Below are 12,844 nucleotides of genomic sequence, written 5' to 3' on the forward strand. Positions count from 1 at the left end.
TAAATGCACCTTTTAATAAGCTCAAATATTAGAACAGATATCTCTGCAACAGTAAGTTATAAAACATACATGATACGTAGCTGAGCAGCAGGATCCAAAGGTGTGATTACACTTGTCCCATTGGTTCCTTGAAAAATACTAGGCCTTTGCTGCAGTATGTTTTCCTGGCTTCTAACTGAAGGGGACGGGGACCGAACATATCCATGACTGCCAGGTCTGCCAGGCTGCTCTGTACCTGCAGAACATAGAGCAGAGGGGAACAAACAAAAAAAATATATAGATCACTTTTATAACGATGCAGAACTATGTATCGATGCTGTCTCCTCCACATCCTTTCCCAGTTGTCTCCACCACTCTAGATGCGACTGTATGTATTAAAGGTTTAAATGGTAGCATTCTGTTTACAACGCTCTAAATGACATGCAAGTTGTGCTAGCGATAACTGGGATTCAAACCATTCCCTAGGTGCTACATTGCTATGAGAGAAAGATCAAGCAGCCTGTTACTTGCTGAAGTTGCAGTCATGACCAGAACTGCTAGGTAATAGGAACCTGCCTTAAGTGCAGACTAAAACCAAACCGTGTAACGTGTTGTTATTAAGCTGCATGTTGCTAACAGTGGCTACAGAAAATGAGCAGTTACAGTCTACAAGACAACTGATCCAAATGTAGCAACGTGCACTCACCTGGTCGAAGATAAAGTTCAGCAGGGACTGAAGCTATTCTCTCCCTCTCTCGTTCTCTTTCCCGCTCTCGCTCACGTTCCCTCTCCCTTTCCCGTTCCTTCTCCCTCTCCCTTTCCCGTTCCCTTTCAGCATTTGCAGCTGCAGAACCTGCCAGGTGTGTAGGGTGTCCTGGAAGGTCCACAAGATAAAATGAAGTAGCAAAAAGAGATACTCAAGCATAATTTGATGTAAACGCTTGCCAATATATTCTGCCATCCACTTACAGCAAAATTTCCCAAATACATTTTCATTCCACTCAAGACTATCCACTTATCTAGGAAGACAAAAGCTTAACATACAGTGACAGTGGAAGGCTCGACAGCTTTATACTAAAGTGGTTTCTATACAGTTAGAAACTAGACAGCTTATAGACCCTAATTCTACCCTTCGACACATATAATATGAGGTTAGTGAAATCGTAATCAAATGACTATAAATAAAGACCTGACAAAATGAGGCAAATTCTGAATTTGTCAGCGCTCCTTCAGCTGCTAATGTAACTATAAAGGATATCATTAAGAAAACCTTTGCTATCCAAGCGAGAAGTGCATGCAAAAAGCATCGCCTAAGAAAACATCAAAACATGACATTAATGAAAGCTAAATAAAGATGGTCAATTATCTCAGCATGTGAGACGATTAGAGACATCACCAAACCATAAGAGCTCTTACCTGGTGACAGAGAAGCAGGATTGTAAGGCCTGGGAGGGAACGTAAGCTGGGTACCGGGGATATACGTGATTCTCTCCATGGGTGGTGTGCTTGTTCCTCCAGGATGAGGCACTAAGATAGTGGGAGCCATATTGTTCAGGTCAATAATTCCTGTTAGGAGATGACACATGTAAGAATGGCCATTCAAGGACAGACCAATGGTCCACACATTATATATTCTGTTCATTGATAACGGTCAGCAGTGAATGTTTAGTGGAAAAAAATATAAGAATAAGTGCAGAACTATATTCCAGCTGGCTATACTCTCTTAGGTCTGGCAATCAGCAATTTAGGAACATACTAAGTCAGAATTTGCATTTCTAGCACTCCCTTTAATTGCCCTTCAGAAAAATACACTTCACCTCTACTCAATAATCCCATCTTTTAGCAAAATGGTATTACCCGACATCATTCACTCCCTTTTCCAGACCTTTTATATCCATAAAGTAAAATGAAATGTTGAAACGCACAGGTTCAACAGGTGTGGATGCGGCAATCAGAATATCATCCACATAAGAGAGGAGAGTTAGGTCTTCATTTTCTTTCTTCCACACTTCTAATTCTTTCGCTAATTGATTTCCGAACAATGTAGAACTATTTTTAAAACCTTGGGGCAACACAGTCCAAGTAAGTTGTGTTTTTTGGCCTGTACTCAGACTTCCCCATTCAAATGCGAACAACGCTTGACTTCCTGCCTCTAGAGGTATGCAGAACTCCAGTATAACTTCCCCTACTACAAAACCCACTTATCCTTTCTTTTCCAACCAATTAAGACACTACAAGATCTTATATCTTATCCCCAAGATAATTAGTCCTACCAGCCTAATTCCATCACATTTGCTATCTTCCATTCTACCAATAACTATCAAAACCCGTCTAATCAATAGACAGATTATCATATCCAGTAACCAAGCTGGTAGATTGACTATTTCCTGTTAAGTTTGTAACTCCTGGGAGAACACCATGTAACCCCAAGGACTCATAACTATTCATTTTATTATTTTGTTCTAAAACTTTGCTCAACATTTCAATGTGAAAGAGCTCTTCAAACTCATGTCCCATAAAGAAAATCTCCATTGCAGAAATATAAGTCTCTCCACAGCAAACAGAGTTGCAAAGAAGTTGCTTTGCTTTTTTTCAGTGGCCTTATCTTCTAAAGCATTACTTCCGAGTTTTGATGATTTATCAGTGCCTACAGTTTCTTTGCCAAGTTTCTTGCTTCTGGTGTATCTGAAGAAGTTACCTGTTCATTTAGCTTTATAAATTGTTCCTCAATTTTTTTGACCTTTATGGTCTTACATTTAACTTGTCAAGATTTCCATTTTCTTTGTTTGAGGAGTTACACTTTTGCGAGATGTCTTTTTACTTCTAATAGCTCCTTCTTGCTGCTGTTAAATGTCCAGATTGATTTAGGCTTTTCCCCACCCTGCAAGAGGTCACACACATTTGCTAACTCTCTAACATAACACCTTTAAGCCACCACCATGTTTTTCACAAACCTTGCCCTTTTATAGGTGTTGCTTTGATTTTCATTTTGAAGAAACTCTCATTTTGATATAATCCTCTTTTCTGAAGTTTGAAGATGAGTTAAGTATGCTTCTGAATATCAATTTAAACTAGCATAAAACAGTCTAGCTTCTTGAACACTAATAAGTCTTACAGCCTTCCCTTTAACAATATTGATTACGTACATAGTTGTCCTTTATATCCACAAAAGCCAGTTAGATGTACAACTCATTTGCAAACACATCTATACATATGCACTTGTATGCATGCATCCATACAAACACATATATTTATAAGCAGCAACGAAACAAACCAACCAACCAAACCACACCACATATCCAAAACACACTTTAAAGAACATCAGAAAAAACACAGGCATACCTCTTGCTCCTGCATATGGGAGAGCTAAAGTTTGCTCTCTAGGAGATAACCCTCTCGTTACATCAGGACGTAAATTGACTTGCATCTGCTGTGAGGTAATGTAGTCATTTAGGATTGTCTGTCGTGTATTCTCCATTGCGTAAAGCTGATACTGACTTGGGTAGCCTGGCGTGGGTGAGAGCTGCCTTTGGAACAGGTAAGCAGCAGCAGCTGAGGGTGAAGGAGGGTAAAAAAGAAGATTTAGGAAGCAGCATGGATGATATTGAATGAAAGTTTCGGATGTTTATATAGCTTCAATGAGAAGTGTTATCAATTCTCTCTAGCCAGTGCCAAATGAATTAAAATAGCATTTTAATACTGATGTTTTATTGAATTTATGCACTGTATGCGGACAGAAAAAGCTAAATAATCCAGGTTGGAGATAGGCATTAGAGAAGAGACTTGATTAAAAATGTAAATCCTGAAGTTCTGAAGATGTAAAGGGCTGAAATACCTAAAGGTTAGAATACTTCACAGAAGTGGACCGACGGATAGGTTAAAAGGAAGTCTACTGTATTTAATATCACCAGGGATAACCTGATAATCCCTCAGTGAGAATGAATAAACAGTCCTGAACAAAGGGGTGCTGATTACCGTTTAATTCTATAGCATCTTCCACATCCTTCTTTGCATAGTTTTCAGGAAAGCTTTTAATATATTTCACAAATACTTATCTAAAAATACTGTCTGAACTTTTTAACAAAACAGAAGCAACCTGGCAGCTTCTAAAAGAAAGTTACAATATTATACAATAATATTTTAATAAGTTTCCTGGTTAGATATTAAACCTCCCACTAAACTGAAATCAAACCACAACAGTGTATATATATAACCTCTTATAAATTATATCTGGCCATTGATAGTTGTCTTTTAAAGGTATCTTTTCTGTGTATCAAAGCAGACAATACTTCTAAAAGTAAAAAAACCCAACACAAACGTATTTACCAGGATCCAGAGCCCTGTGAAATGGCATAGCAGGATCTAAATGAGGAGGGAGGTGACTCCTATAGACTTCAGGAGTTGCTCCTCTGTGATGAGGGTCAAAAGGACTGTGAGCCACTACAGGATCAACCCCTGGGACTGGAGATTTTGCTGGCACGCTCTCCCTCTGTGTTGGAGTAAGTGTGTTTTTCCTTTCGTGATTTGCTGGCTTCCCAGAAGATATTCCAGCTAAAAACAATGAAAACCCCAAATTAATAAAATGCATATTTTTCAATAGAAAACTCAGCTGCAAGTATACACTGGCTCCCAAGGAACATTCTAGAGGACCCTGCAATCTGATACAATAAATCACAGAGAATATTTTATATCACAAACTATTTCTGGTGAAAAATCTAAATCCTAAAACTAAGATAGCTTACACTTCACCATATTACCTTCCTCATCTAGATACCTCTATAATTCAGGAATAGGTTCTGCCCTTAAAGCATTACTTTTGTAGGTAACACTTTCAAGGTGATCCATAATAAAATGCAAACTGAGATTGAATTGCCTTCCCACCTCCATGTTACAATATGGCAGATTTTCATTTTCTTACTTCAATTAACAGCTTACAGCCTTCTAAAATTCCTTCTAGCCACCCTCCAAATTGAGAGAAGCCATCAGAATAAAAAAAAACATAGAATGAATTACGGAAACCAGTTTACCAGTAAGTTTAAAATTAAATTATTAAAACTTCTTGTCTTACTCTGGAAGGGAATAACATACCCTCACTAACTCTATTCATCATAGGTGAACTCCTGGACATTGGACTCTGATAGTTCACAGGTGTTCTCCGAGCATTGGTATCATCATAAATCCCAGGGCTCAGCTGTGATTTGGGAGTTTCATGAAGAGTTGACCTGAGAACAGAGGGACCAGAGCTGACTACTGACGTGTGACGGGAACGTACTGCATCCCCGGTCTTCACATCTTCATATTTTCCTCGCTCCACCACCTTCACGTTTTCTGGCACCATTTCCAGCTGAGGCATTCCACGGGGTAGCTTGCTTGGTCCAGTGATTAAAGATTTTACATTGTGTTTGATGGCAGACTGGCCAGAGTTGCTTTCATATTTTATGGGTGTGCCCTGAAAAGGAGAAAAAGATCAGGTAAGGTTATCCTGCCAATGTTTCACTCGTGCTAAAAAACTCACATTGCTGATACCGTAGTTCATTGCTTTTATCACATTAGCACAGAACACAACTGGATCCTCGTGATTGTTACTTGTCAGTTCTCACATTTGCTTGCAAGTGTGTTCCCTACAGGTGAAGTGTCAGGATTTTTCTAGTACACAGAAAATATTTTTAAGCTTTGTAAGTTGGTTGCTTTCTTAAACCAAAACAAACAACACCTCCTCATATTTGTCATTATTCAAATATCCTGAATTGATTCACTACTGAGTCTGTAAGCAACTGTATAGTCTAGTAGTGCTTTTTGTATTTACCTGAGATATGGAGCCTTCTATGATTGGCCTGGTCGTCTGCACCATTTCAGGAGTCTTGCGACTCTCCTGGCTTAATAGGTCCTGTCTTGGGATTTCATGGATGGAACGACCCATTTCTTTTATAGTAGTGACTCCATCATATGGTTTCCCCTTAGTAATGGCTCCTTCAAATGTCCTTATGGGAGGTGACTCTCTCTTTATCTGTTTAGGGTATTTCAAGCCTTCTTCAAAACTTTCAGCTGTTGCTCTTGGTGTGCCTTTTATAGAAAGAAAGAGTCACATTACTGGTATTAATAATTACTAAGTCTTTTTTTTCCATAAACAGAGTAACTAACTACATGTCATAAAACTGGAACTTTGGTTTGCTATCATCTGCGATAATATATTCTGAAGACTAAAAAAATCGCCACAAAAATAATACTGAACAAATATTCAATATATTACTGAAAGCATCCCAAGTTATTTCAGATGCTGAAATAAAGGAAATAGCATACATCTCCAGAGGTCTGTGGAAGCGTTAGTGTTTGTTTAAAAAAAAAAAAAAAGGCTTCTTCCCCAAGATGAAATTAATATTAAAAAAAAAGTCTTTTCCCAAAAGAAATAAAATGCTATGTTTACACACTAGCTTTGTATACAGCATATCAGAAAGCTGCTGATTTATGCTCTGAAAACATGTTTAATAAAATAAGCTCCACCTTTAACACAGCTACCATTGTTAATAACAGTTTTAAGGTTCAGAAATACAGATTTTTGAGGATGTAATTAATGCTTGCCTTCTAAACTTGCAATACTTTACCTTGCATTATAGAGCCAGACAACACTGTTCTCTCTTTTAGTTCAGCATGTGGGCTACCCCTAGGCAGCGCACGGCATATTAAACCTAAAATTAAAATGAACGTAACTTAGAGAATTAAACAAGTGTTCAAAAAAAACCCCCAAAACAACAAAACCCCTCCTCCTCCTTACATACATTACAGATAATATCTGTATCACGGTAGTGCCCAGAGGGCCTAGCCTCAGTATGCTAGGCATTGTATCAACATGTTATAAACACCATCCTGCCCTAAAAAAAACCCTTTCAGTTCAAGTATTCATGCTATTACATTGTCGCAAGTTTTAACACATTTAGAAAACACAAGGTATTTTTTTATAATCAAGCATAACTCTTGTCCCAAAAGCAGTCCCTGCTTCTCTTACACTCCACTTCAGTTTCCTTACCTAGTAAAGAAAGGTGTTCATGATGGGAATTGGAACAAAAATAAAAAACCACCCCAAAATATACCTCAGCATCCTCCAAATTAATCAAAGTTCATATTGAATCATCTGGAAAGAGCTGAATTTACTGTTCCTACAGTAGGAATTGAAATCAACCCCCCAAAGAACTCATAATTTTCCACAGTTTGAGAACAGCAAATGTGTCAGAGTGACGAGATACAGCATAGAAGTATCAGAGCAGCTTCTCATATGCCAAAAGAGCCCAAAGACAAGCCAAATGCATCAGCAACTTAAAGGCAACACTGAATTTCTATATATAGTCTAGAAACCTCTTATTCATATTGTTCCATCTGATGAAAACGTACACAAAATAGCCTTTAAGGGCTACCCAAAGATGGGATAAAATGCACTTAAGGAGTAAGACTCCATAGTTTAGGCATGAAACATTTTCTTGCGTTTGTATTTTTAAAAAACAATCAGAAAAGTTATACAATAGCCTGACTTGACCTTTGCAGGCTTAGTTTGATTATAGTTTATTAAATCAAAATAATACTAGGGATACCCTGAAGCAGGATACGGCAGCTGTGCAAGCATTCTGCTTGGCATAATCAAAGAGTTTATTGCAGGAATGCAGAAGGTCACGCCAGTGTGTTACCAAGTTACTATGCCACGGCCGAGACCAATATTTAACTGAATGGGTGAGTCCGTGGAGTTCATGCTAGTATGACTCAGTGTTGTTTCAGCTCTGCGACAACCCGCTGGGACTGTGAAGAGTCAGTTACGTGTGTCGGATCTACTGAGAGGAGTAAGTGCTGGCTGAACTACCCGCAGTTATGGTAACACACCAGCAAAACAAAAAGGAAAACTAGTATCTACTCCAGTCATATTTCCAGCATGCTTTAATTGTAGTGGTTATTACACAGATTTGGTTAGTAGTGTAAGATTTAAATCTAATTTCTCATTTAGTCTGTTCCATAAAATAACTCTAAATACTCTTACATCAGTGCAAAAGGTTTGGATAAAACACAAAACACCTTGGAAGCAGCTGTTTTTACCTTCCAGCGGTGCAGACACTGGAGACTCCCGCATTGACATTCCTTGCTTTATATTTCCTTCCATTGTATCATAGCTTCTCTTTAAACCAATTTCATGAGCAGTTCTTGGACTCCTTGTTCCTTCACGAACATTTTTAATAGCTGGCAAAATTTACAAGAGTGTGGTTAGGAAATGTGGACAATAAAAAAAAAAGACGCATGAGCACTACATTTAATGAGACCACAGGTCATTAATACTTTAACAACACAATTTCGATATAATATTGCAACATTAAATCTCAACCTTAAAAAGATCTTTTAGGGCTTGTTAAAAAATAATAATAAATTCAAAGAGTTACTCATTTATCAGTATTTCAACTGAAGTTCAAACTTAAATGATACATTTCTTTTGATTTTAATAGAGATAATTTTAAATGTGGTTGTTTAACCTTTCAAAATAAAAATATTCCATGACAAATTGGAAACAAATGGCACAGAAATTAAATAGTTTAACTATATTTTAAAGACATAGTACAGGAGATTCTTCAGAGCACAGGCACAATTTCTGGATCACTTTAATTCTCATACCCTCAAAAACACATGCAGGTCAATACTTCCCCCAGACTGAGGTTTATACCTATCCACCTGGAAGCAGATATAGTTCAGCTATAGATTATAAAAGCAGAACCTGCTGCAGCCTTGACTTCGATCAGGTAGAGTATACAAATACTCACTATCGTAAGATAAAATATGCCCACTTTTGCCTTCATAAATAACATGGCCTTTGGCTGAAGCTTCCTCTCGGCACTTTTCTGGGCTGCTGTCTTCTGTAGCTAGCCGGGTGATAGTTCCCTTCAACAACGCATCAGCTGCTATGCCAGACTGGGACAGAGCTGGTGTACCCTGCATTTGAACCAATCAAATATAATTCAGAACATGTGTATTTATTTAAAAGAATAGGGAGCAGCGAAGGGGAAAAAAAAATAACAAAACCCACAACATTTTTAGATCTAGAAAACCAATTACTTTATCAAGCAGTATGGCTTAAACTTCTGCCTCTGTTATTAGACATTTAACCTAAATATTAGTAAGGTTATTTGTAGCCTATTCGCTATCTTGTTAAAAAAAAACAGAAAGAAGAATGGGAGTACAATATTACAAAAGTATTTCATGACCTAGAACATTTACCCTATAATACCATTTTGGGGGAAGATAACATATACTACATACTTAATAGTGCCATTAGGTTTTATTTCTATCCAAAGTAATGAAAACTACCCTTCTCAGAGGAGAATTGTTACTATTGCTCTCCGTAACTAGAGATCCCAAATCAACCAAAACAGCAGCACTTAAAAAATCATGAGACAAAAGGGCTTAATTTACCTTTTTGGCTTTAAACAGCATCTGCACAAGACTGGTTACAGTTGATTTTAACATTTGAACTCAGGTGTGATGCTATTTTCATGGAAGTTGCTAATAAGCCTTCAGTTTGGTATACCAAAGGCTCTGGTGGTTTTATTTAAAGAGTTTAAAGGCTCATATACATGAAGATGAAATCATGGCAATGCTGACTTCAGCAATAGTGGGATTTGACCATCTGATTGTATTAAAATCCCTTTTTTCACGGCAGTTCCTACTCCGTGATATTGATTTACTTTTTCAGACATGCAAATACATTCACGGTGATAGTTTAAATATGCTGTTTTGCTACAGCCTTCTCAGTAAGGGGAAAAATACCTGAGTTATGGAGCCTCTCAAAGAAGGAATGGTCTCAACAGAAACTTTATTGGTTGGAGTTCCTCGCGTTATACTTCCCTCCTGTATCGTTGTGGTACCTGATTTGAAATAATAAGACATCCTGATAAATAAGAGAATTAAAAAAAAAAAGTCGCTACTCTATTTGAAATAATTAAAAACTCCAGTGAGAACTGTTAGTTTACACTAAAATACAGGGAAAATTTCAGTTTAACAGCATGCATAAGAGGCAGTTAGACTATTTCCTCTTTTAACATAGTCTTTGACAGACGAAAAGTCTTTTACAGCATTAATCCATGGTATTTAGTTTCTTTTCTTTTGATGTATTTGGATATTTCACGTATTGCTCTGCATGTGCTCTAGTGAACAACTTAATTTTGAAATTGGCATGCCTTGAAACAAATGTTTTTAAATGAGACATGCAGACAGGAGGAGCTTGCTACAAATACACACGCCTCGGAAAACAGGGAGCAGATTAATCATATAATACTTCAAAGTAACACTTCAGCAGTTTGAGCTCTAAAAGTTAATTCTCTCAGTTTTCTCAGGCTCTGACAAAGTTTCTTAATCTGTATGACTTTCTTTACCTCGAACCACACTTTCATGTTGCGCCCTGACCAGGAGTCCCTCAGGTTGGGAATTCTGACTTCTGGGAGAGAATTCTTCTTGTTTGATATAGGGCAGGGAAGCTATTCAGAAGAAGAAAAAGAAAAAGGTTGGGGTTTTTTTTCCTTTAATTATGAGTCATTAAATAGTCTATATAAAACACGTCAGCCTTTCTTTTCTTTTCTTACCAGATTTGGCTGACTCCTGCTGCCTTGGCAGCCCAAGAGATATAGAACCCACTGATGGCTTTGCAGTTTCTTGGGTGTAGGAAGCTTGACTATGGGATGTTAAGTAAGTGCCAGGTGTTCCCTGAAACAACAAATATAATATATGTTAATTCTTGTTTCTGGAATGAAGATTCACATCTATGTTTAAAGGAGAATGCTAATACTACTATGATCCCATCTTAAAATGCTACAGTATACCACTGCAAAGTATCAAAGCATAGAACACCAGGAGTGTAGCGTCACTGTCAATTTGGAGATGCAGTTCACCTAAACTGGACATCTTCAACCATGCTACTAAATGTAAACAACTGCAACATGTTCTAAGGCACCTGTAATTCCTGGACTTTTAGAAGTGGCATGTATAGGTCTTAAGTGTTAATGCTGTGAACGCATAATCAAGTACAAGACATTGAAGGCTGGTGAAAGGGAAAAAAATTGATGTAAGCACAGATTTTCAAATAATAATTCTCTTACCTGTGAGATTGAGCCTCCCATGATGAAGGAAGGTTTTTCTGATGGCACACTTGTTTTGGAGGATGGAATGAGTGGTGGCGGTGGTCTGGTGGGTCTGGTTGTTGGAAGGCGGACTCCTTCAGGTATATTGGTTATTACTTGGTGAGGTGCTGGCTGGAGAACTTTGGGGAAAAATTGTACATTAAACATTACAGTCTGTTTCAGCTCTACTAGTTGTTAGAGAGACAACAACAGAAATAGCACCGTTCACCTGACAATTTCTGATGGGAATTGCCTCACAATACCCGAAAGCTATCTAGCTATATTTACAACTCTGAAATTCACTATGTCTAAGTGTATGTTATGCATAGAAACTGAATGGAGAACATCTAACCTTGCATCAAAGTTCAAAAAGAAACGGCAAAAGCTGCACGGTAGAATCGCAGACTCTGAAAACTAAGCTTTTAAAATAGCAGTCCAGGGTACATTCAAGTTTTTTGTTGTTTTCCCGTTTTTAAAGAAAGTTCTTATTCTTTAAATGGAATGCAACTGAGTCAAGTATAATCTAAGCTTCCCTGATTTTGTCTTATCTTAGCATGACATCATACTCTGAAGGGAAAAGTAATAATCCAAGTTTCAGAATTAAGATTTGTCAGTTATTTCACTGTTTTATAAAACATTCAGACTTAATATTAAGCAGTTACAGTCAGAAACTAATGCCAAAGATAGCAGCAGCTTTCACTTTTCCTCAACTCCCCTCTTCATAAGAAAGGCCACCCATGAATATGATGGTACTTGTATTAAGCTGAAAAACTCCTGATGACTTTGTCCCTATGCTGTTCTAACACTTTTCAGATCATCCTATTTGCTTAATAAAATCCATGTTATGCAGCTGAAGCAGCAATAAAGAACCAAAATACAACCTCACTGGAGCTAGAAAAATACTGAGCACCTATTTACATGCACACACAGAAAACAATCTATTTTCTTCTTTTGTTAATTCACGAAGTGTTTAGAGAACAACTTGATACTACATCAAGTCACAGAAGTCCAGCTTCCAAAGGAAGACTACATATCGCTATGATACGTGACAAAATATTTACCTGGTGGGACACTATAGCGAGCTGCATTCATATCAGGCTGGGGAGAGGCTTTATTGACTTCTCTTGGAGATAGCCTGTATGGTGATGCTGACCTTGTTGCTGTATTTTGCACTTGTGCTTCCTGTTCTATTGCTCGCTTGACCTCAGCATAAGGCATATAGGCCACCGGCTTTCCTGTGAAGGTTAAAGTTACCAGAAAGAAAAGAACCCTGGATTAGAAATTGGAGTCAAAAGGTCCAGTTTACAGCACAATTTTAAACAAAGGGCCTACTCCAATGGCAGATGTACTCATCAGGTACAAATATATCAATTAAAAAGTAGTATTAAGGTACAGCTTAATTTATTATGTTCTTATGTCTATACTACTGTCCTGGTTTTGGCTGGGACAGAATTTTCTTCCTAGTAGCTGGTACAGTGCTGTGTTTTGGATTTAGGATGAGAATAATGTTGATGACACCCCGGTGTTTTAGTTGTTGCTGAGCAGTGCTGACACTAGTCAAGGACTTTTCAGCTTCCCATGCTCTATTGACTGAGAAGGCTGGAGGTGCACAAGAAGCTGGGAGGGGGCACAGCCAGGACAGCTGCCCCAAACCGGCCAAAGGAACATTCCATACCATGGGACGTCATGCTCAGTACATAAACTGGGGAAAGCTGGCCGGGGGGGCC

At 38.0% G+C, this 12,844-nt stretch overlaps 1 protein-coding gene across 3 annotated transcripts in view; it reads right to left on the bottom strand.

Annotated features, from left to right (window-relative positions):
* Positions 1-12,844, bottom strand: part of NCOR1 (nuclear receptor corepressor 1) — a 76,610-nt gene that overhangs the window by 11,910 nt on the left and 51,856 nt on the right. For all 3 annotated transcript variants that reach the window (XM_019471797.1, XM_009278175.2, XM_019471798.1), the window contains 15 exons: positions 12,179-12,352; positions 11,097-11,257; positions 10,584-10,704; positions 10,377-10,478; positions 9,772-9,869; positions 8,769-8,937; positions 8,056-8,196; positions 6,582-6,665; positions 5,786-6,042; positions 5,068-5,428; positions 4,306-4,530; positions 3,322-3,531; positions 1,396-1,545; positions 686-853; positions 70-235 (listed from right to left, as the gene is read on the bottom strand). In XM_019471797.1, the coding sequence (XP_019327342.1) occupies positions 70-235; positions 686-853; positions 1,396-1,545; positions 3,322-3,531; positions 4,306-4,530; positions 5,068-5,428; positions 5,786-6,042; positions 6,582-6,665; positions 8,056-8,196; positions 8,769-8,937; positions 9,772-9,869; positions 10,377-10,478; positions 10,584-10,704; positions 11,097-11,257; positions 12,179-12,352 (2,587 nt within the window). The remainder of the gene's footprint in view (positions 1-69; positions 236-685; positions 854-1,395; positions 1,546-3,321; positions 3,532-4,305; positions 4,531-5,067; positions 5,429-5,785; positions 6,043-6,581; positions 6,666-8,055; positions 8,197-8,768; positions 8,938-9,771; positions 9,870-10,376; positions 10,479-10,583; positions 10,705-11,096; positions 11,258-12,178; positions 12,353-12,844) is intronic.

Source organism: Aptenodytes forsteri, unplaced genomic scaffold (genome assembly GCF_000699145.1).
Source record: "Aptenodytes forsteri isolate BGI_AS27 unplaced genomic scaffold, ASM69914v1 Scaffold66, whole genome shotgun sequence".
In the NCBI taxonomy this organism is placed as follows: domain Eukaryota; kingdom Metazoa; phylum Chordata; class Aves; order Sphenisciformes; family Spheniscidae; genus Aptenodytes; species Aptenodytes forsteri.